The sequence below is a fragment of the Pleurodeles waltl genome, chromosome 2_2, assembly GCF_031143425.1.
Source record: "Pleurodeles waltl isolate 20211129_DDA chromosome 2_2, aPleWal1.hap1.20221129, whole genome shotgun sequence".
NCBI classification, from domain to species: Eukaryota; Metazoa; Chordata; class Amphibia; order Caudata; family Salamandridae; genus Pleurodeles; species Pleurodeles waltl.
The window spans coordinates 768,083,190-768,109,074 of NC_090439.1; the positions used below are offsets into that span (position 1 = coordinate 768,083,190).

Genomic DNA, 25,885 nt, shown 5'->3' on the forward strand with positions numbered 1-25,885 from the left:
AAGTTGTCTTCTACAATTTTGTCTATCCAATCTGTTTTTAATAGGCTCAGTCATGCCTGCCAAGCTAATTCCATGTTCTGGGCTTGTAATTTCCCTACATGACTTTTGAATCCATAATTTTATATTGAGGATATAATATATGAATTCATTTTGATTTATTACTAGGGTAATTGGTTATTGAAAATTAAATTATAGGCGTGTGTTTCAACTCAGTGGATGTTTGTCATTGAATTATATATATTTGTTTTCCTTTCTTATTTCTAGAACTGAAAGCATCAAGCTGTCACACAAAGTGCAGTTAACATGGAAGGGGCTGATAAGTCTGCGGTGTGTCTGCCATGCACATAGTAATATGCAGCATCCAGAAAAACACTGGATGACACAACACTGGATGACAAATGCTTTGCAAAATACTGGTTCAAAATGAGATTTTGAAGTATCCTGATTCTGCTACCCCTTCAACTTCAACCTCTTCATCGGACTAGCTGCACTGATCCACTGCCTTTGTTGTTGGAGAAGGGATAGTCTGCACGAAGGAAGAGCAGGCATGGGCAAACCCCAGGATTTTGCAGCAGTGCAGGAGACCCAGAATTATCCAGGTATGACTTCTGGGTACTGAGGCCAACACCGTGGCAGAGGAAGAAGTATTATTACGATGAACTGACGACCTGGCAATGAAGATTGAGTAGGAGTAACAGCAAAGTGATTACAACTCTTCAGTTACAGTGACTTCATAGGCCGCTCCTCAGCAATAGACTTATTGGACCTCAGTGTTGGCCATGTGGATGCAAGTGATAAGGATAAAGCTACGCCCTTGCAGAGATGAAGAACAAAAGAACTTTGTGAAGAGTACAATTTGAAGAGGATGAAAGTGAACAACACCAGAAATGAATTTGGAAATTGTCAAGCAATCAATTAATTTTCATGGCATGTGGGTTTAGAGTGTTGAAGCCTTAACAAAACTCATTTTCACCTTTTGTTGTGTTTGCCATGGCCGCATAAGCTGGGGAAGCAGTGTAATCATTTTGGCCCATCAGCCCGAAAGTGCACAGAAGACACTTCTTAAAAGACATAGCTTGTTGAAGTTACATTTCAGGGCAATCTAGATTCATGGCCAAGAAGCAAGTCGTGAACCAATGGAGAGTGATCACCATTTAATTTAAACTGAAACATGCTAGTTGTTCAAAGGATGGCAGTAACGGCACCCAAATGTGTTTTTTTTCAGCTCTCACAACAGTGGACGAAGCACCTCTTGGATGTCACAGTATCAGCTGTTTGGTTACATGATGGACACGTGCAGAAAGCTCCTGCATTGACGAAAAGATTAAACAGTGATGGTATATGCATGTGTGGAGACTTTCGCCTGCCAGCCAATCGGGGCCCAAGCATAAAGGATTTTCCGAGGGTCATACGATTAGCGACTGGCGTGAAAACTTATCTATGAAATAAAAATGAGCCCGGGTTTACATTTTTGAACGTGAGTCGGTACTTTAATCAATGTATTAACGCTAGTTGCTAAAGGACATTGATAGCACGGAGACAACAGAGATGTTGGACTTGTTTCATTGTGGAGTCAATCAACAAATGTCAAGCAATGAAGAGGGCCAACTAAAAAATAAAACGTGTCATGCATGCATTCATGCATATCTAGGAGGAAGTAATGAACCAGAGTAAGGGCCGCTTACAGTTGTGTTAAAAAGACATGCTTTTAAATCCTCATTTGCATTCTGTCTGCTGAGAATGAACATGTAAGACCAGTATTTCCACTTTCCATTATCCCCAGTGACATTAATGGAATAATATTTACATACATACTGGAAAATATACATTTTCTAAACCATCTCTATTTTTTACCTGACGGGCAGGTGGTCCTGTGGCAAAGTGTGGGGTTTTAGTCGGGTTATTCAACTATTCTGAAGGTTCAGTTCCACTTTTAATTAAAATAAAAAATTGACTCCTGTCACATAGCAAGAGTTGGCTCTTTATCTGATTGTCTTGGTGTGGCATCACTAATAAAATTAATTTACAATGTATATAATTAAGCATATTTGTTTCGTGTGTTGCCAGTTCATGCATGTTTTATTCCTTTCTCTCACCCCACTCGTATCATCATGTTTAGTGGTATGCACTCCATGTTTTCTAGTTTCGACAAGGTGGCTGATATAACACATAGCCCCAGTTACAAATTCCATTACAATAGTTTTTTTTATAACCAACTTTTTTGATTTTGCATTGAGTATAAGAAGACAGAGCAGCTTGGAACCAATACACAGGACTGAGACATTTTCGTGCAATGTGGGACATAATGAGGCTACGCTAAAGGGCCCAACCACTTCCCCCAAATAGTCATGCTTTGAGGGGCATCCCCGGGCCTCGTATCTGGGTGTTTCTTGTTGCCCACACCAATCCACTCTGCCGTCTGCATTGTGATATTGTAGGAGGAGTAGGAACTTTCCATCTGGCAGTAATGTCTCTTTTCTCCAACATTGTATCTGTGACTTGCAGCACCCAATCAGCCCTCATCCCCCTTGAACCTTCCAACACACTCAGTAGCAGCACCAGAGGTGAAAGAGGCACTTCCCAGCCCAGCACTTCGGAAAATTCCTTTACCACCACTGGTCAGTATCTCTGAATCAGGTTGCACTGCCACACCATATGATTGAAGTCAGCTGGGGCACCTGAGCACCGGGGACAAGTTGGGGAGGGGAGGAGGCCAGCACAGTGTAGGATTAAGATAGGCACAATATAAATAGTAGGTTTGGATTAGGCGGAGCTTGGAAGGAATCGGTATGACTGGGGGTGCCATAATAGTATCTCATCAATATTCATGGGGACCTAGCCATCCCTCCCACTTGGCCCTAAAATGGTCACGCTTATCTGGGGCATTGTAAACAAGAGTATGATAAATCTGAGAGACACCGCCCCTACCTAGTTCCCCCATTTGGAACTTTGCCTCCAAAGGACTGAATTCAGGGGGTGAGGTGTCTCATGTAAAATGGGTAGACAGAACATGCCATAGCTACAAGTATTTATAAAACGGCAAAGGGGTGAGGGCATAGGTGTCCCGGAGCTACTGGATGAGAGTCTCAGATGTCGCCGACCTCTTATTCCAATTAGGTCCTAGCCCTGGAAACCCTCCAGTGCCAACACTTCGCAAAACTAGGTGCCATACCACACAAGGGTCTGCAACTTGAGCTTAGTGTCCCACTTGTTGTGTCGGAACACCACCCTCCAGGCAAGGAAAACCATTCTGGTCACCACAGAAATTGAGGTGGGAATCGGAGAACCATACAAAATGGCCATAACTCACAGAAACCCCAGGATGCCAATCCAGCCTATAGGCAGGGTATGACAGTCCCTCACTAAACCAATTATTGATCACCAGAAGCGGGGAAGCAAGATAGTAAAGGTAAAGGTTGGCCATTCCCAGTCCTTCATCATACGGGGCATGTTGACAGTGGACAAGAGCCAACCGAGGCCTGTAATTATGCCAAAGAAACAAGGCAGTCAGTCTATCCAATTCACAGAACCAGCATCGAGGCACGAGTATTGAGAGATTCTGGAAGATATACAGAAACCTAGGCAGTACAATTATTTTGCACATGCCAATCCTGCCCATCACATTCAATGGGAGGGACAAGGTCTTGCTTAGTACTCCACATAAGGGGCACAAGGTTAAGCGACCAGGTGAGCTAGGAATAGAGCACCACCTTTAAGCCCAGGTACTTGAAACTGAGGCAGCGCACTGTGATTTTAGACTGCCAGACTATATGATCCCGATCAGGAGCTAAGGCACCAGGACCGATTTGGCTGGGTTAACCCGGAGGGTGGATGCTTTCCCAAAGGACACAGGACACAGTCTTGTACTTTTAGTCGGCATGAAGCTGCATTGATCTGGGTGTATGAGCCTGTGAAGGACTTGTTTGACATGAGTGGCTAGGAATGTAGCAAAAATCTTACCTCCCCATTAGTTAGGGTGATAGGACATTAGTCTGAGTAGGAAGTTGATGGGGGTTATTTTCAGAATCACTATATTGGTGGATGTGTCCAACTCTAGTGGAAAGGTGTCAGCTTCTAGTATTTTATTATAGAGTGCCAGTAATTGGGGCGATAAGATCTCCCATAAAGTGGAGTAATATTCTGTAGGGAACCCGCAGGGCCAGGGGTTTTCTCAGGGCCCACTGCGGGGATCGCCTCACTCACCGCCTCCAGGGACAACAGTTGGTACAGCAGCTGCCTCTACATTTGGGATAGCCGGGGGAGGGGGACTTCATGCAGGGATTAGGGATTGGGTTCAGGCTGTGGCTTGGGGGTCTCTGCGTACAAGTGCTGGTAGTAGGCAGCAAACATTTGCACTATGTCCTTAAGCATCCGAATTGTCTGCCCCAGTTGTCCATGATTTCAGGTTTGATCCTATTTGCCTGTGGACGGAAAGTGAGCCAATTCAATAGTTTACCTTTATATCCCTTCCATTCATAGGCTCTACCCATCGAGGCACGCCAAGTTTGCTTTTTAGCCTCAAGCGAGCAGAGGCTAATCTCTTCATGTACTAAGCTCAGTTGCTGGGATTGGCCCCTCATTGGTTTGGAAATATGCTATTAGCTTTCCCTCAATTGCTTGTGTGAAGGTTTCATTGTGGAAGTACTAGGTTTTGAGACGCCACATAGTGTGCATCCATTAAGATAGTTTTTAAAGCACTAAAACATCCATGACTTCGTCGCAGGATATTTGCACCATGACATAACAAGTAACTTTTAGAAAACCACACAATATTGAAGTTTTAGTACAACGCCCCATGCATTGCTAATGACTTCACATATTACATCACTCATGATATGTTAAGTAACATTGTTGTCATTATCCATTCATTCTGACAGCATCCTAAAGGGTTTGTGGATGTGAAGTTATTCAACAAAGTATTTCTGTGGCCAATTTTCTATCATCAATTACATGGTAATGGACGTAGCCTCTGGCCACATGCTGGACACATAGTATATCTTTCAAATCATCCACATTTGGTGGATGTTATCTTCTTTTTACTAGTATTCACCCAACTAGCAAACAAAATGTCTCAATAGACTTTAATGAGGTCACCATCCTTTTAATTCTTTAATTGTTTGTATTCTATTCACCTTAACAGGATCACACTCATAAAGGCTTCACACAGTCTGCAATTTTATGTCAAAAGGTTGACAGGTGTGCATTTGACACTAAATCGACCCCTTCTGCCAGGCCCTTTGGACAACCCAAGCAACACAACAAGATGATGGACAGAGTGCTGAAACTTTTCAAACACTCACCCCAGGTCACAGATCTGGGTTGAATCCATCATTCTTTTGCTCACCGTGCCATCCCAGTTTGTACCCAGCCATATGCAAATCAGTCTTGGCCCTGCTCCCCATGGGAACAGTCCAGCCCAAACTGCCAAGTCAGGTCCTCCCTGGACGAGAAACAAGCATCCTGGGACCGGTTTTGGGGGTTCACCCCTTACTTTCCAGGCTAGCTTGAATCCAGTGGCACAGCAAGCAAGGGACCCACGTCTGGGCATACCCTGGACACTTAGGACGAACATAGCAACACAACAAGATGATGGAGTGCTGAAAGTTTTCAAACACTCACCCCGTCACAGATCTGGGTTGAATCCATTATTCTTTTGCTCACCTTTGGACTACGCACCCTAATTTGGTCAAAGGCATTTTGTACATTCTTGAGGTGGGCCCAACGACCTGTAACCTTACAGCTATGTTTACAACATTAATTTGAGATAAACCACTTTTAAGTGAGACACCTCTATTTCTACTTTATTCAGTAATCTTAAATGCATCACATCTTTCTGTGTAGTTCAAAAAATAAACATCCCTCATTGAAAGAATTAGTCTATAGCACTGAAGTATTACTGTTTGTCATGGGCAAATGCCTAGATTTACAATGGTCAATAACTTATTGTCAACAAGTTTTAGGATTATGCACAGATTATTTGCAATTGTTTTGGCGTTAAGGAATAGTCTACTTTGAAACACTGCTCTGTAACCTACATGACGTGTGCTCAGGTTTTACCTTGTTTAACACTGAGTAGTAAGTGCACCACATTTTAGTGATTTGAAATGGTGTACTATATAAATCTTTACATGAACACCCACACATGCTTCAAGGACTTACACTTTTTCCATGCTATGCATCCACATGTGTTCACACAGTACCACTATGCGTTACATGAATGGTGTTATCAGTGAATGAATCAATGATGTAATTAAAGATGTCATGAGTGATGTTATCAATTGCTTTTTGCATTGTCATGAGTGATGTAATACGTGAGGTCATAAGCAGTGCATGGTGGATGCACAATTTATAGTTAACCCAGTGAAATAGTTGGTGAGTTTCATTTAAAAAAAAATATTTTTACCTTTAATGCTTATCTCATTAAAATGCCGAAGTAAAACATTATTTTACATTTTGACTGTTGTTTTTTTTCAGTCAATTTATATGTTTTTTTTAACATAAACTGAGATCTTATTATCATACCTTGCTATAATGTCTCTTTAAACGTTTATTTTTTTCTGTTAATTTATGGGATTTTAAAATCATACTCCGCTATCTCCCCTGCTGTGTACCAAATGCAGCCCTGTGCAGCAAGAGGTTGACTGCAAAACCTTGCCGTTGTCCAGGCCCTGGGTGGCTAACCAACGAATGCACATGTGCAAAGGCAATACTCGGTGTGCCCAATTCCCCAAAGGTAGTCAACACCTTGCTGTGCATGGCCTTTGACTGTGCAATGTGCCCAGCCCTGTTCCGGCAGCCAACTTCCCACTGAGTACAGCCAAAGGGAGTGCATTGTTGGGGGTTGATCACAGGGCCTGGTCTCATTAAGGCCCTGCAGCCAACCCCATTGTAGCTGGCCATCTCCTTAGAAACACCCAAGCCACATTTGTTATTATCATAATTTTTTCTTTTAATGTTTGTGGCTACCATGGTACTCCTGCAGTACAGGCAAGCAGTGTTCAAACCTGCAGTACTTCGGTACCATGCAAGCTCACATGATGAAGCTTGCACCGTACTCGTGCAGGAGTACCACAGTACCTCACAAGAGTACTGCATTGGGACCCACAGGAGTAACACTGTAGCAGCAGTTAAAAAAAACACTTTTTGAGCTCTGGGCCCCCCAAGTGTCAGAGGGTCAGGGTGTCCCTAACCTGCCCTCTGTAACTACTTTTTTAAATAACAAATTCAGGACACAGTGACCACGTCCTGTAACGGTAGCCACATCATCTATCCCTGGTAGAGTGGTATACCATATACCCAGGGCCTGCAGAATAAATGCTACCAGTGGACCAGCAGCATGTATTGTGCCACTCACTTAAGTAGCACTTTAAAACATGTCCCAGGCATGCCATTGCAACCTGAAGGCAATGTCCCACTGCATTGTCGACTTGAACCCCTTTCCTAGCCTTTAACTCCCCCTTTGTTAAATGTAGGTCAGCCCTAAGGTAGACCCTAGATAGCCCACAGGTCAGGATGCTGTGTGATTAAAAGGTTGGGCATGTATATTTTCGTTTAACTTGTCCTAGTAGTGAAAAACTCCCAAATCTGTCACTACTGTTAGGCCTACCCCTCTCAAGGGACAACATTGGAGATTCCTTATTAGATTTAATAAGCTGTGATTCCTAAACCAGAGGTGGTAGATATATCATGTTTGATGTCTATGAACTTGTAATGATAAATCCTCTTTAATGGTAAAGTTGGATTTATCATTGCAAGTTTGAAAATGCCACTTTTAGAAAGTTGGCATTTTCTTTCCCTTATCCCCCTGTACATGCAGCCCGTCTTAGGCCACATGACTGGGTGTAACTGACAGTAGAGACTTTGTGAATTCATCTCAGACAGCCACACAGTTTTGGGATTAGGAGAGTCTGAATGGTCCATTAACTGACTTGATGGGGTAGAGCTATGCACAGCCCCTTTTACACCTGAATAGGGTGAGCTTTGCAGCCACACAATAGGCTTAATTACCCTGTATTTCAGTACAGCCAGCTAGGAGTCAGGGCAGGCGAGACAGAAAACCCCTGGAAGGTCAGAGAACCCTGCTAGAAACTTCTCCCAACTTCTAGGAGCAGGGCACCAGGGTATAAAAATAGGGCTCTCAGACCCACTCTTCAGTTCACTACTGAGTCTGTGGAAGGACTCTGATGACTTCCTGCTGCTATACCTGGATGGACTGCTTTGCTGACTGGAGCCTGCCTTCAACCTTCAGAGGCCAGCCCTGCTAGGAGTACAACATCTTCAACTACGACCACAACTTCAGAAGTGACTCCAAGGGCTAGTTTAGCTGGCCTCCTGTTCAGAGCCACAGGAACATAACAGGCTCCCACCATCTTGAATCCACACCTGAGTGAGTCTTGACCCCCTAAGAGGTCTCTAGCCACTCCTGGACCCTTGGCTGTGGTGCTGAAGGTGCCCAGGTGGCCATTTTCCAAAACTGAGGACTTGCTCTTTTGAACCTTAAAATTGAAAGATCAATAACAGTGTTTCTGCTGATTAGATTTTTATGGTTTTTGTGTCAAATAAGTTATTACAATTTACTGTCTTTTCTAAATAGGTTTGAGATTTTTATTTTATTGTGTTTTCACTGTATTGCTGTTTGTTTGCTGCATAAATACTTAACACATTGTCGCTAAATTTAGCCTGGTTGCTTTTTGTGTCAAGCTACCCAGGCTTAAGCACATGTTAAATTAGTGACTTTTTGTGGTTTGGCCTGCAAGGGATTGTGGCTGTTGCTTGACCAGAGCTAACACTCCAGTCAACCAACAAACCCGTTTCTCACAATGCCCAAATATACCATAAACAGTGGACTGTTGCTGTATGGCTGGTCAAGGTGTCTGGCTTGACTGCTCCAATGGGAACACTGGTTTCTGCTCCTGCTACTGAAGATGATAGCCAAGGCCAGCAGTGGATGTACACAACTGACCTTCATACTTAGATTATGATAGCCTGTAGTAGTCAATATTATCTCAGCCAATGACTTGCTGCAGACACGTGTATGACTCTGGTTCCCACTCCAAACTCAAAGAACTATCCAATTAATATCTCCCTCACTTGCAGGAGAATCTCTTAACCCAAGAGTAAACATAACATGGGCCAGAAAAATGAACCAAAAGGTGCTCCATCACAAGCATATATATATATATGAGCCCTTGCTACCAAAACACCCTTAAAGGTGTAGGAATTAGAAACAAACCAAAAATTTGTGAAAATGGAGTGCAATATGAAAAATGCACAACACATCAACTATCCTCATCATCACATATGGAAAAGTAGGAAAAAGAAAATGACACTACATATTACATTGGGGAGAAGCATATCCCACATACTAAGGAAGCTAGCAACCTACACCGCTCCAAGGTTGTGATAACTTTAAACCTATTGTTTTCTGACTGCTGCCACACTGTCTTCCTTTTTCCCGAGTCAGTGAGCAACAAAGTGATGAACCCCGTTCACCAGACAAGCAGAAGTTACCTGGTCCGAATGTATGATTGAGGGCTTTTGCTTCTGTTACCCCAGGTCTCGATGTACTATGGGTCCTGATCAACTGGGCCAAGTACCCCTTCAGCATTTTACTCTCTGTGGTAGCATGGGTTGAGCAGTGAAAGGCTTCTGGGGGGTGAGGTAGACACAGGCTCACACTTCAAAATATGTCAAACAGCAGTTCACATGACTGTCCAGTCAAATGCTTGCTTTATTTAAAAAACAAGTATTTTTATGAACACCAAGTAAAATATGGCATTCACAAACAATAAGCTCAGTCCTATGAGGTCAGGCCTCTAGTGCTTTCACATGTGGGTTCTTGAGTCCCACTCCCCTCTTGCTAGCTGTAGTGGTTATTTCCCATTCCATGAAGGTGACATTCAGGTTAATCCCCATTAGTAGTCAAGTTCCAGGAGTCCCACTCAGACTCTTTATTAAAGTCAAAAGTGTTTGAGCACAAAAACGCTATATGGCAGGCAAGTTCTCCCTGGGCTGTCTGGCCCCAAAATCAGTCTTACCAGCAGGATGTGAATGACCAGAGTCTTTGATCACACCCCTTCACTGGTGCTAAAGCTGCAGTGGCTTTCTCTGGCAAATTCCTGGTAAATCTGTGCAATGTTCCATGTGCCCCTTCATTTCCCCTAATTTTATCTCTAATGGTCTTGGATAGTGAGTGAGTTGAGATTAAAGGTAATCTGAATCAGAGGCTTTGCCTAGATTCACCCAGGCACTACTCTTTGAAATCCCTATCTTCTAGAATTGTTATTGAAGCCAAGTGTGCTATCTGCCTTCAATCTTCCCTCAGGAGAATACACTTATATAAGTAAGAATTGAAACCCAAGCACTTGTCACATGTTCAGGAGAACCCTGGCCAGCTATACTTAGACTATGACTTAAGCCTGGAAGCATGTACAACAGGCAGCTATTAAAGAAAGTCTCAGCCTATCTACCAGTCCCTCATACCATGTGCTTTCTGCTGAGTGCAAAAGTTCTACTTGGACCCCACAGTGATCATACAGGGAAAAAAGCTTATAGCTGCTGTAGGCCCTGAAGTTTTCTGTGGAGGAAAATGCAAATCACCAAGCAATGAGTACTGGTTTCCTTTCAGTATGGGGGCACCTATACCATAATTCAGTGTGGGATTTTATGATGTAGTGTCCAAGAGTATCCTGCATTCTGTCTTTTTCCCAACAGTTGTGGAAGTTTTCCTGTTCCCTAATATGCTAGACAGATGCACTGTCTTTTCCTGGCTCAACACTTTTTCCTGGTATCCCGCCAGCGGCGGCTGCTGCATAATGCAAGGGGAGGGGTAAGGGATGGGGGGGATGAAAAAGAGGTAAAAATAAAAATAACTTATCTTGCCTCTGTCCCTGCGGCCTCACGCTCCTCTTCTTCTGGTGTCCCAGCATTCACTGTTGGAACATCAGCACAGGCTCCCCAGCAATCCTGGTGCTGCTTTCATGCAAAACCTTGCATAAAAGCAGCATCAGGATTGGTATGAGCAGCAGTGACTGCTGCTCAAATACAGCCCTGGGGTCTGTGCAGTTGCTCAGGCCCAGCTGTTAAACACAGCCGGGCTGGAGAAACCTAAGTGTGCATGTGTGTTTGCCCAGCCTCAGACGGGCAGCCAAACACACATGAATCCTTATGTACACTCTCCCCTCCTCCCTCCATCCCACCTCCCATAACCCAGCCCCACACCTCCCTGCACTGTGGTCTGAGCCAGAAGCAGAAGAAAAAAACAATAGTAAACTATTGTTTTATTTTTCTGCTTCTGGCACAGCCAGTGGGGTGATGCCCCTTCCCCATAGCGAAGGAGCTGCCCCTGTATCCTGCGAGCATTGCACACAAAGTAGTTAGCAGTACTTATCCTCATTAACTCAGTCACTTGAGTTGCAGATATGATCCTCACTTCATTATTTTGTTGCTGGCTCAAAGTAGCCAGAACCATTCTCTCTGCGCTTGAAACAGTTTTGTCAATTTTTCTTAACAAAATGTATTTTGTAAGTCTTGAGGACAACAGGGTGGGAGAGCATTTTAGAGAAGCAACCATTTCAAGTTACTGTTTCCCTAAACTTCATTTGTTGATCCTTTGTGTTAGTTGGCACCTGGAATTCCTTTTCTTGTGTGTATCCAATTTCTGCCCCTCAGCCCCTGTTGAGCCTCATATTCCTACACAATGACTACTCAAATCTCTTCTGTTGTATCTTGGAATTTCCCTGCTAAAAACAACTTGGTCATTCCTTCACTACTCCATCCTTAGCTATCCCTTCCACTTAGTCCTTCTATGCTGTGTTTCCTCTTGCAGGTCCTCTTCTTGACTGGAGTGACACATGGGTTACTCAAACTCCAAAAGCTTTCATAAGGACACTATTTTATCTGGGGGTTTTCCTGGCCAAACAAAGCGCAACATAGATATGGGAAGTGAACTGTCAGGTCCCTCAAGAGTATGTAGACACTTTCTCCCAGTTGATGAGAAGTACTTAAGCTGGCTGGATGTGGTGTTGATTGGTTGTATATTTTACAAGCAGGTTTTGTCTGGACCCATTGAGGCTATATGGGCGAGGGACACCAGCTGGAACAAAGTGTTACTGATTGGCTTTATATCTTGCAGTGTACTTGTGAATCCACTAAGTAATCCAAGTCAGAAACAGCCAGATGCTCAGCCAGTGTTCTCATCATGACAAGCTTTTGCTAGAGGATGATATGGGGTATAGAACCAGTCATCTAGTGTCTATTGTGTGAACTTGATAGCACAAATCCTTGAAATGTTATCTATTTTTGCTGCCCTTTCTTATCAAGGGGAAAGCCCACAGCGCACTGCAATTATACAACTGTAGTAGACCCACACCCATCTTCACTTCCACCAATTATTTATCACCTTTGTACTTCAAACATCTTATGCCTTCTCATATTTTTTGCAGACCTTCTTCGCTTGTTGAGTTCAACACAACACCACTGAATCCTCATTATTTTAGTCATCAGAAACTCTAACTTAGTACTGAGTTTTCATCTATCTGTAGGGCACAACTTCCCATCTCTTTTGCTCATTAGACCTCTTTTGTCTTTACACCCGGAGGCAATCTTGAATGCATATAATGTTCCTTGTCTGTCAAGATACATACAATCTACATAGCCCTCTCCTGCTTTTAGACCAAAATAAGTAACATATGTAATAAATAGTATTATTCATTGAGAGGGAGGAAGATCCACTCAGGCAAGAACCACATTATTTGTCATGGTGAACCAGGGGTGTAGCAGAGGCTCTCTCAGACCCGTGGAGTGGAGGCCCCAAGCTTACCCATGCTGGAGGGTCCACTTATGTGAGTGTGGGTGACCCCTTCAGCATATCTTGCAGAGGGGCCCTCATGATTTATTACACCACTGAGTAAACTTCAAAAAACACTAAAGTAACCAATGCTTAAACCTCTGATTGCTTAGCACAAGAGCAGTGAGACTTCATTTCGAGACAATGTGTAAAGTAGTTATGCACCACACAAACATTGGAATGAAAACACAATAGAAAAAGTATCCCAAACCAATTTAGAAAAATTGAGTGAACTGTAATAAATTAAATGACACCAAAACAAACAAAATCCCATGAGTGGATCCATAGACATTGATATTCAACATTTTTAGGGAAAATAGCACTATGAAGAAGAAAGTACCACTCACGGTTATCTGGTCATGCTAGAATGGGGGAAAATCACATGTCCAGGCTGACCTCAATGGAGCACAAACTGGATACCAGGACCAGGTGCGTCTTGCTGAAGCGTTACCTTCTAAAGGCTGGTGTAAAGAGTTCTGTTTGCATTAGAGGAGGCTTTTGGCATGAAAAACAGGTTGAGCTTTATGGACCTTCACCGCTAATGGGTGAAGAGCTGGTCATCACTGGAGATTCATGTTGGTTGATGGTCCCGGACGGTCACTGTTGGCATGAAGTGTAGGTCTTGCATTGCCGTTCATCGCAGGAGGTCCCTGTTGACACAAAGAGTAAATCCTTCTGGAGCTTCACATTGACTGATGTCGTGGCCAGCAGAACCTTGGTGCGAACAAACCGTTCATGGAAGTGAAGAGCCAAAACTTAAGGATTTTCAATTTGTTCTTCAGGAGCATCCCTCACTAATGCCAGCCAAGTGTCCAGGACCTGAGGGACATCCCTTGGGGATCAGGACTCAGTTCTGCAGAATCCTGAAGCAGGGCTCAGGCATATTCAGTTCATGCTGGTGAGGTGGGCAATTGCATGGAGGTCTCTCGAAGCTTCTTGTGTTTCTGTAACTCACACAGGAGATCAGTCACTTGACCTATTGAGTCACTCTGGATGGCACAGGATCAAGGCAAGCAGGTCCAGTCTTAATTCTTTCAGGCACCAAAGCATTCCTTCCAGCAGAAGGGCAGTAATTGTGTCAGCAGGCCATTCCTTCTTCTTAATCTTTCACTGGTGCGTGTGTGTTCTGACGAGTTGTTTTGAAGATCCTGTTATATGGTGCAAGACTTTGTGTGGGGGAATTCCATGACCTACCTCAAAAACTGGTTCTCTCAGTTCTTCCCCTGGTCCTCCTAGGTCCAAACTGTCTAGGATTACAAAAGACAGGGCAGGCCTGGTAGCAGGTTCCTTTGTGTATGTGTCAGGTATGGCCCATTTGAAATGCAATCAGGGCAGGGGACAGTTCTTTCTTAGCAATCCTGTCAGGAAGATCCTCTGCCCTCCCACATAGGTTTCCTTTGTCTCATTGGCTATAAGCAGTACACAAACCCCAACAGCAGAGCCCATTCACAGTCATGTGATGCAGGACACTGGCAGAAAGGTGCAGTTGGTTGGGACAATAAATTGCCCAATTTCTAAAAACTGCATTTTCAAAATTGTATCTTAAAATCTGACTTTAGGATGAACAAGGGTTTTAAATTACAATTCATTTGAGTGTAAACACAATTTCTCTGTCTGCTCCCAATCTGAAATCAGCAATTAATAAAGTAACCTAGGACAAGCTTATGGAAAAGTTAGACCTTAAAGCATTGAAAATGACTTTTGGAGTTTTTCATTGCCAGGACATGTAAAACATAAGTCCATATGTCCTATTTTTCAAATACCATGCAAAACCTTCCCTGTGAGCACATAGGGACTACTTTAGGGGTGACTTATAAGTATTAAAAATTAAGGTTTATTCGTAGTGAAAATATCATTTTGCCAGAATGAGATAGCAGTTTAAAACTGCACTATGTGCTACAGTGGCAGATCTGAGACATGTTTTAAAAGGCTATCTTAATGGGTGGTACAATGAGTGTTGCAGCCCACTAGAAGCATTTAATTTACCACCCTGATTACATGTAATACCACTTACTAGGTACTTATCAGTAACTTAAATAAACTAGTTAGGTGTGGACCAATTTCAGCATGTTTAAGGAGCAAGCACAAGCACTTGAGCACTGGTTAGCAGGACTAAAGGGCACAGAGTCCTAATGCCAACAAGAATGAGTTTAACAAATTTATGGAGAGAACACAAAAGGGTTGGGTAAATACCATGGCAAGGGTGTCAGATTTAGCAACATCTTTGTCACTTAGTCATAATCTGTCTTAAGCACTTGTCCTGTTCTTTCATCTTTGTTGGTGATCCATATTTGTATTTTTCTTGGCCTGTTATTCCATCTCTTATTAGGGTCCATATTGATCCATATCCTGATGCTTTTCTGACATTTTAATGATTGTGCCTCCATTAATTCAGTCTCTCATTTGAGCTCTTGTTAGTGTTCTCTTCTACATTGTGGTGATGATACTATTAATCTTCCTGCAATCTTTGCCTTTTGTGTGATAGACTTGGGATCTTGCAATAGTTGTTTCATGTGGACCATTAGGTATGATGCTCACCTTCCTTTGTTCTGGTTTTGATCCTGCTATTATTACAGAATCTTTCATTTAATTTGTTTTCATGTTCAAATGTATCCCGAGATGTCATTAAACGTCTACCATGATACAGGGCAAGGACACGGATTTGGTATGCCCTCTATTTTTCTGTAGTGTTTGATATTTTTGTGGCCCCTGCATTCTTTGTAAATAACCTTTTTTTAAACTTGCCCTAGTTTATTCTTGTCCTCATTATCACTGGCTTCTTATTATACAGAAGCTTCTCGTATTGGCATCCTTTATTGGTTAAGTGAAGAACAACTGGTATTTGTCATACATCTACTTCTAGTTCTTATGTCTTATGTCTTATCCAGCTAGTGACAGAATGAATCCTGCTGTCACTATAAGGGAGTTGCAGACATTGGTTGCTCCAAATCCATGGTGATTGTTTCACTTGACTGCTGGATGGTGTCTGGACACCCAATATGTTTGTCAAAACTCATTCTGGAAAGAATGGTTAGTGCACAAGATGATAGATCATATGATGAATAATTTATAAAACTAAACGTTCCAATGGTGGAAGCTCTGTTGCTGCTGGTGATGGATTTTGTTATTTTGCTGTACTGATCCAATTTGGTTTGGGACAGCTCACAAAGCTTCCAGTGGTAGCGATGGTCCCAAAGCAGTTGGTGGAATATTGGTCACTTCTGGCAAAATCGCTGAAAAACAAAAACTTAAACAAACAATGGTCAATAATCGAAAGCTTTAATAAAAATGTTAAAATAGATAAAGGTGAAAGAAAAATAAAATCAACTACAAGATCAATTAAGAATAAAACTAGAAAAATAATGCTACATTGCAAAAAGAGAAAATGAAATTGAAAGGGGCACAAATAATACATATCCATGTAGGCATAATAAAACCAAATTACAGCATAAAATATAATGAATTAGCAATTACAAAACAAAATGAACTAATAAAACGCTACTAAAATATATAATGCATACAAAGATATTTAATGGTGCAAAAGTGTGACCTAATTAAATGCCGAAAGTAACAATTGAATTAAGAATAAGAGGGGCAAAAGAATAGAGAATTAATATTTATTGTATTTGTTGTGTTAGTGCACTACTCACCCAACTAAATTTCAAAATGTTAGGAAGAGAGTTTACAGAGAGCCATTGCTGATGGTTAATAAATCACTTACAACCTGGCAGGCAGTCATAGAAATTTCCAAATGATTGGTAGAAATTATGATGTTTTATGCCTTTTTAGACTTTACCATGATCTAACTTAAGAAAAATTGTATTGATAGGAAGTTTTAGAAGATGTAGTGTTATACTCTTCTACTAAAAAAAATCAGTATTGCAATTAGCAAATGACAAATCTGTTTTGTTTGACTGATCATGAATTTCTTCATCGTGGACTAGGCAAAGGGGATCTTAAATTCAGCCCTTTGTTTAAATGTGGCTAGTGAAGTGACTCACAGTGTTTGGCCAGCGTTCTGGCCAAGAAGTGTCTACCATGGGTGCCGTTATAAGCAAAGGACTGACATTATTCATTGTGGTACTTGCAACAGAGGAATAGAATAAATGTGATGAATGGAAAGAATGACAAATACAGTTTGTTACAATGTAGACCACTAGAACAAGGGAGAGGGTTTCACCGCTGGTGACTAGATTACGCATATATTTGCTTTTAGGCAAATTAGAACAGCAAATTCTTCACTGAGATAAATTTTAATATTCAAACCTCTATATAGTATATTCATCATATAAGTGCTTTGAAACAAAGGGGAAGTGTTTAAATATCAGAGCAACATATTTGTAAAAAATATTTGAAAAAGGATTTACTGCTTAATTGCTATATTTTTTTTCTCTTGAGCCATCACACGTTTAGGTTCAGGGAAGCACAGCATCCCTGAGCTGATACTTTTCTCAGTACTTGTTAAGTCCTTTGCATATCTCAGTTGGTTTGTTACTCATCAGTTCGGTCACCTTTGGACCCAATCTTTCCCAGGCCCAGTCTCATTTTGATACACCTTTCCCTTCCCATTAGAAGGACAGAACATTTTGGATTGCTTTTAACTCTTCATCTTATAGCCCCCTACTCACCCCACTCTTTGGATATGCATTGCTAGGATACAATTTCTTCTGATTGGTTTTCAAAACCTCTTCTTGCTCCATATCCCAAGCAGTGAAGTCACTTGACATTAATATTGCTAATTGTAATGTATGGATCCTAAGATCCTGCAATTATCTAATCCCTAATGAGCACCTTTCATGGATGCCTTGTAAAGCCTGTGAAAGATTATGGCTGTCTGATTACACTGCCTCCACCACATCTATCTAGTGAACCTCCTTGAGAGAGAACAAGTCAAAAATGTGTTCTACCTGCTCCTCTTTTTATGCTGTGTGTGAAGGATCTGCCAATTATCTTTTGACAGAAATCTTTAATATCTTCACCTTGTCTTTCTAATGCAGTCACTCCATCACAGGAATTGTGTGATTAGTTATCTGACTTTTTTCACAATAAAGGTCAAGCCATTGCATCAAGTTTTCCTTCTAAAACTCCTTGAACACTGTTTATTTTTGTTACCCCCGCCTCACAAATCAATTTTTTGTCTCCTTCCCCCTGACTCTACCTTGGAATTGGGTAGATTTATCAGACCAGGCTCTGTGCTTGACCTTTGCTGTATGACAGTTTTATCCATAACAGATATTCATATGTGTATGGTGATCACATATCTCATCAAATAGTCCCTTGCCTAGGTCAATGTTTCTGTGTCTAGGCAAGGGTGTTCCTCTCAAGAAACCCTCTCTGGATCCCCTGATCCATAGTGATAATCACCTTGTGTCCTTTCTTCCTTTCAGTTCTGAAGCACTCAGCTTGACTCAGTTGAGTTTCCTCTTTAATAATACCCCTGTCTCTTGGCCCTCAGACCACTTACACAGCTCTTGACTGTTTTTTTTTTTATAAGGATGCTATGCAGATTAATCGCAATTTTACTTTCATTCAAGCAGCATCCCACTTTGATAATGCAAACTTCTGCCATCAAAATGACAATTTCTTTAACTTGGGACTTCCATTCCTCTTCCATGTCCAGAATGCAACTGCCAGCCTTGTTCTGGGCTTTGTTCTATTGAGGTTGGGAGGATTCTTTCACTTTTATACTTGTTGGTGGCTAGACAAAATGGTTGCAGCCAGTTAGTCATCAGGGACAAATACACATACTGGACCCCATAATATCTGCTGTTAATTACTACTGTTTATTTTACCATGGTGTAACAGCACTTCCAACGTGGTTTTAAAACTAGCTGGCTATCTTAGAAGGGTTTTTGAAATGGGAGTGCTTTTTCCTAACAAACATATTCAAGAAAGTAATACAAGATTTTCTATTTTTATTACAGTGGGTATTCTCAGAAAAAAATACTATTCCTTACTTAGTGGATTTTCAATATTTTTGCTTGTTAGGATCATCATTACAAGTTAGCTGTTACATTCTGATACATGCTTAACTCCTGTTACCACACAGAGTGAACTTATGAGTATTGTGGTAAAAACTAAATGCCTGCATACATTTTGAGAGGTCAAACTTGCCAATATTTACTAGGGAAAAAATACATGCTAAACAGAGGGACATGTAGATTTCAGTGTGGTATGTGCCAAAATCAGCATATTATTCCCTATTATCCGTGGACAAATAAGTATTTGGGTTGAATTTATCGCACTAGTTAAATTGTGACATGGCGGAGTCAGATTCTAAGAAGTTTTAGGTATATGGCACTGTGTGTTGTCTTTTACTCAAATGTCACCATTCTTAAATCTCTATGCAGTTGGTGCATTGATCCTCAGATGTGCGGATAGGTGTTGCTCGTATGCTTATGTGATACCTAATGCTATCCATTGGACTTGGCCCTCTCTGTAGGGTAAACCCCAAACGTTTTGCCAGCACATCTTCTGTTTACTGAAATCTGTATCTGTTGACTTTAGGACTCTGTCCGCATACCACTGCTAACCAGTGCCAAAGTATTTATGCTCTCTCCCTAAAACATGGTAAAATTGGCCTACACCTGTTTGGCATATCTAATTTACCCTTCATTCCCTAAAGTGTGGTACTGAAAATGAAATGCTACAAGTGGGCCTGCAGCACTCATTGTGCCACCCACTGAAGTAACACTTTAAAACATATTTCAGGCCTGCCATTGCATCCTGTTGTGCAGTTCTAAAACTGCCAATTCAAAATGGCAAATTCAGCCTTCTACCAAGGCTAACTCTTACTTTTTAATATATATGTCACCCCTAAAGTAGGCCTTAAAGAGCCCAGAGGGTAGGGTACAATGTATTTAAAAGGTGGGACATGTGATTTTAAGTTTTACATGTCCTAGTAGTGAAAAACCAATAAATTCAGTTTTCACTATGCTAACGCCTACCTCTCTCATTGGATAATATTGGGATAACCTATTACATTTAATAAATGTTAACTTTTGAGTGGGAACAGTTAGAAATGCCATGTCTGCACGCAATGAAATGTGATTTAAAATCCTCTTTAATGGTAAAGTTGTATTTTAGATTCCAAATTTGGGAATGCCACTTAAACAACAATACAATATTATGAACAAGGGTAGACCAAAAATTCTAGAGAACCTGTGCTATTACAAAACATTCAAGAAAACAATGGCTCACTAAGAACCATTGAGGCCCCATGGGTGATAAGCAGCTCTATTCAAATTGTTGATTGATTGATTGAGTATTAATCAACTCGAGAAGCCAGTTCGTTTCTATATGTTTTTGGAAAAAACGTTTACGATGTTCCCAAGGGAAGACTAACAAGTGTTTTTAAAAAAGGAAACGCTGGCAATAAATACTTTATACCAATTTATTTAATCAATTTGTTGCTTATTTCATTGTTAATCTTTTTCTGTTATTTCAAATCAAAAGATCCAGGGCTCACACAAGTGAAATAGAAGAGCAGTGAGAAGTGAAATACTGTGCATCACAGATCAAAAGAGTTATGAATCCTAGTGACTTTTCACTACTTAAAAGATTAGGGGGAAGGAGTCTTTAAACATCTGTTGTCAAAGGCGTTTCGACCTCTGGCAATATGAGGTCATCATCAGGACAGGGTGTGATCACCCGATATCTAAAGACAAATTATACAATTCTAGTTCTGAACCCTAGGGCCTGACTGAAAGCAGATATATACAAAAAAAGGGGGAATAACTTACTCTCTAGAACTAGAATGGATGCTAGCACATCCAAGAAAGCCATACATAACTATTTGTGGTTGTAGCCTAGAAAATTCCCCCACTTCAAAGGATGGCATCAAGTGTAAATACTGGACCCCCTGAGGTACTCTTCAGTACACTCCTGTACCTCCAGATATTACAGATAAAGTTTTGCATTGCTGTGTAAGGCACACCTTGTTCCCCAGAAGGCCTGCCATGCTATTTCAGAGGAAGACTGAACTTGCTCCCTCTACCTGAGTGACTCAAAGGATCAATTAGCTGACCTCCTGTTCTGGGCTACAGAGACACAATAAGCACCAGAGGCCTCCCTACAACTGCCCGCTGAACTGATGCAACTGGACCTTCCTGAGCCCAGCTGGCTTCTGCTACAGTGAAAAATCCTGAAGCTCTGGACTCTTCGCACCAGACTTTGAGATGGGGGCTTTTTCAGTTGGACTAACGTGGTCCCTGTATCTGGCTTGTGCCCCATCATGATCAGCCTGAACTTGTGGCTTTCCCCTAGTTTTGCATGACTAGATGATCGTGAGTGGTGCTTTCTGCTTCTTGGTGCTATTTTCACTAAAAGCTTTGTGCTATCTGGTGATATTTTCACCTGACATACTTAAAAACCCATATCTCCGGTTCCACTTATTGGGGTCTTGTTGTTTTGGTGTCATTGTATAGAATAAAATGTTCTTTCTTTTAATAAATTGGTTTGAGATTTCTCTTATGTTGTGTTCTCACTTTATTACAGTTTGAGTGCTGCATAAATAATTGCACATTGCCTCTAAGTTAAGCTTGACTGCTTTAGTGTCATGCTACAAGACGGTTAAGCACAAGTTAATTTAACACCTTCTGTGCTTTACCCTGACAAGAATTGTGGTTGTTGCCTGAGTGAAGTTGATGTTTCTTCCCTTACTCGTTCTGCAATTTATAAGTATATTCTCTCATTGTCCATTTTGTGGAATCACAAACAATTCTTGGGCTCGTTGCAAACCACAGAAGCCACAGATTTCCAGGAATACTAGTACTTTTTAAAATGTTCTTATGCATTTGCTGTTTGGTGAAAGTTAAAACTGCATGAATAAGTCATTAGAAATGAACATCAGCACATTTTGCTTTTTATAGGTTTTCTCATTAGAGATACAAAAATCCTTCCGAAGAGAAACTCCTTCCTCTACCACTTGAATGTATTGTGATCTTCCCTTATCTCCCTTACCTCTTCCTAGACGTGTATATATTCCAATTTCATCAAACCATGCCTCACAAAACAAACTTAGACCTCTCATTGGGGATTACTGCTCCGTCGTTGGCCTCTCCTCCATGTCTGAATTAATTCAGACATTGTGCCTCACAATAAAATAGATTTAAATGAAACATTGAGGATGCTGAACGTCCTGGCATGTTCCAATACGGATTCAGCATAGGCAATAGTCCAGAATTAATGAAAGTCTTTGTATTGACATGATATGTACTTCTGTTGACGACTACTCTAGCCTTCTAATTTAGCTGGATACTGTGGTAGCATCGACAGTGTAGACCTCCAACCCCTTTTTAGACACTCTCAAAAGCGGGATGCGTTTTGGTGCAATGTTATTGAAATAATTTGGGTCGAAACTGACAGATCACACTCAGAAGATAAACATTTGTCAAACTTATCCAAATCTACTCGTGTGTGTAGGGAATAAAACATGGCGCTGCCCAGTCTTTTTTTTTTTTTTAACCACTTGACCTTCTTAATGATCTCCGTCTAACTACCCCTTCTCTATTACACCGCCACATTTACACTCACATTTATTCCTAGTTGGATTCTTCTGAATATGTATTCAAAGTTTAAAATGTCCTGCAAGACATAAAAGAATAGTGGACAAATACTTTAAATTCAGTTCCTTAAAGAATGATTTTCTTTTCATCTCTCCCTTATCGAACAGTAATAGCTGCAGCGTCTGACTTTATACTGTCACTCTCTGTCATGCTTTGCTGTTGCCCTATCCTGGTCGTGGTTTATCACTACCCAACCAAAAAGCATTTTTACCCAAGGGTATTACTTTTGCTCTTAGGTTTCGTATTTATTTTTACTGATCTGCAAAATAAAGTACTCATATATCAATTTACTCAATTTCCTTGCGTCCTATTGTTAGCCACCTCATCAATGTTATTATTACCTATAAATTGTTTTGTAATAAATGTGTCCATACTTTGGACAGTAATTTTGTTTACTGTAAGTCTGCCCTTTTTTACATACCTCACTGACTGATATGAGTCTACACTTAGCAGGCATTTATTAGCTAAGTCCCTTCCCAGCCTTCATATTGCTGTTTCCTTTTCACCTTTGTGGAAATTCCACGAACTACTTAATGGAAGTCTCCGTGCGCTAATGCTGTCCTGCATACATTCAGTTCAACGCTTCTTCTGCGCCGGTGGGGCAGCACTTTTTGCACTGCTCTAAAATTATTTCGCTAAAGCCTCAAGCCTTTCTGCTGCAGACTGTTTGTACAGTACTCGGAAGCTGTTTTCATCCTATTCTGTTTGTACCCCTGTTATTAGGATGCCTTACAAAGCACTCTGAAAAGTAATGGGTGGACTTCGTGATATCTATCTGTATGTATATATATATATATATATATATATATATATATATATATATATCGTAAAAATAAATACAATCATAGAAACCTTTAGTTACTCACCTCACTGAGAGCATGTTTCCATGTCTGCACTAAAGAAGTAGCACCCTAGCCACGTGTAGTGCTTTGTCTGGCCACATGTAGCGCCTTCCATAGCCTGTCACTGTTCTGCGCTGTTAGATGTTTGATTCATTGGACCGTATGGGTCCCCTCAGCCGTAAGGTGCCTGCCGGTCAGTCTACAACCATGTTATATAGCAGGTGCCCTTCATTTGTCATGAAGAATCGGGTTCATTTTGTGGTCACGTCTGGCACAGAGCATAAACCTGGATCCTCTGTGGAGGGGGAGGCGACACAACGCCCCCACCTCTTCCAGAGAGCTCCATTCCCTTTGAAGGTGCTGCAGATGATGGTGGATGTGTTCAGGAGAGGCGTGTAATGTCTATTGCACCGGTTGTAAACCACGCCATAAAAGCACATTCATTTTCATTTGCGTCTCTAGCTTTTTTTTTTTTTTTACTTTACAGCAAACAGACCTCTCTTTTGTTTATGCCGAATGCCCTGCATTGTCCCCGTAAATATGGATTAGAGTAATTCTGATGTGTTCTATAAGCAAAATGTGTTATTAATCTAAATCTCACATACCATAAGGTGCATGCTCTGGTGAAAACCAGATCAAAGCAATATATTTCCATTAAGCAGGCACTTCCAGTAAGGTAAGCCATCTCCTCCTCCCCAGAGCATTTCAGCGCATAATTTCGAAAGGGAATTTTGAAATGCTGCTGTTTGAACGGGAATAAAAATGCATCTAGTCTAAACATGATAGTCCTTTGTCTTGTGTTGCCTAGAATTGCAGACAGGTTTTGCAGAATGATTCGCAGCGCCCCCTCCCTCCTCGCGCGTGGTGTTCTAATTGAACCATTGTTGTGTGTTACACGACTCCATTTTGTTTTGATCTCCTCTTCGTAGTGGGCGCTCTTTAATCTGTTTCTCTCCGTTGCCTCGTTTTGCTTTCTCGGTGTATTACGCATGCTGAATACCATTATTGCCTTTGGTTATTAACTAGAGATGGATTTGGAAAAGTAATTTTGCGCTGGCTTGATGTAGCCGAATAAGCTGTCAAACATCATACCCGGTGACAGTGTGATGTCCTTCTGTGGAGCGGCTGCACAGTGTGTGTTATAGCTGGAAGGTTATAGGTAATCAGAGAGGATTACCAACGGCAGCTTTATTAAATATCTGCGGAGGTCGGCTGTGGCTGTGACCAGATAATATGAGCTTCCAATATGAAAACAGGAAATTATTAATAAACTGGATTGACTGTTCTGAATGCCCTTGCAAAAAAAGTTTATCTAATTTTATTTTCCTGGAAGATGAATGTCAAGTATTAGATTTATTATTACTTAAGGTGTAGGCCTCTCCTACTATGGAGTGATTCCCTTTTAATTTGTTATATTTCCCTGGATGTTTGACGATAATAACATTGTTTGAACGTGGATGTTTCTGCTCTCATTTCTCAGTAAGTAAACTTTGACAGTGTTCAACAATGTGTACCATACCTTTCAAACCTGGGTTCAGGCGTGAGCTTGACAAGCATCTTTAACTCGTGTGGAATGGGCTCGCATGCTTTACATGAAAAATATATTATATGCAATTTTATATTTCCTCTTTTTTTCGGTCCAGTAATCATTCTTCCTCCTGTTTTTTTTTTTTCAAAAGTCGTGCCATCCTTTAAAAAAAGGATAAAACATCATAATCATATTTTGTTTTAAAAACTGCAGAGCTTTTTCTAGCAGAAACTGGCTACCGCAGGAACAAAGAACATACTTCAATGTTACATGAATTCATATTATCACTTTGTTACACCTCTATATTGTTTGAAAGATTAAAAATACAGCTCCTTGCAGTTTGGCACTGTGAAGTTTGACAAGCATTGAAACAAAAAAGGGAAGTGTAAATTGTGCTAATCAAAACATCTGTAACGTGTGGCCATTTACATTTTCCTATCAAGACATTAGAGAAATGTTAATTTTAGACAACTCTTTTTATGACCCATAATTACTGTCATTAAGAAAGCCCTGGAGACGCACATGGAGCTTTGACTGAAATGCATTTTGACACGTTCTATAATTAATGTTGAATTAACCTGCTGTAGTGTGCGCCTCTGACAAAAGGGCCCCAGTTCAACCAAAGGGAAAATTCATAGTAACTTTGTACATCTGAAGAACAGGGATAAAAGAGCGAGCAATGTTAAAAGTTTCTAAATTGTGCTGATCTTGTAGTGAATTTATTAGCTCCATATGTTGAGAGTATGAAAGAGGCATTTGTGGTGTCAAAAGTAAAGCCACTCACGCTTGTCTGCAAACTGTATATTTGTTAAATGTTCAGGGGCAACAACGAACATTTCAAATAGGTAGCAGGGCTGAAGTTAATGGAATTGCTGCATGATTAATGCACTGTCTTAGCTGGGTGCCCTTTAACCTCTGTTCACAGAGTATATGAAATGCATGCACACAAATGATCTAATATGGTCTCACGTGAAATTGCCGAATGCTAAATTAGATGGCAGAGCTTCTCCGTTGCTCCCAGAGAAATGTATCCCCAAGTCTTGCTCTGTGTAGGAGTGACTATACACGAAGTAAGGTGTATTTTGGAACATGTCGGTTATGT

At 41.1% G+C, this 25,885-nt stretch overlaps 1 protein-coding gene across 2 annotated transcripts in view; it reads left to right on the forward strand.

Annotated features, from left to right (window-relative positions):
- The window catches only part of LOC138282607 (polyamine-modulated factor 1-binding protein 1-like), a 1,030,040-nt gene extending 1,027,927 nt beyond the window's left edge, over nucleotides 1-2,113 (forward strand). Inside the window, exon 30 of one of the 2 annotated variants that reach the window (XM_069220389.1) lies at nucleotides 265-2,113. In XM_069220389.1, coding sequence (XP_069076490.1) covers nucleotides 265-270 — 6 coding nt within the window. In that variant the 3' untranslated portion in view covers nucleotides 271-2,113. The remainder of the gene's footprint in view (nucleotides 1-264) is intronic. The other variant, XM_069220390.1, reaches the window with a different exon arrangement.
- Nucleotides 2,114-25,885: the final 23,772 nt, after the last annotated feature.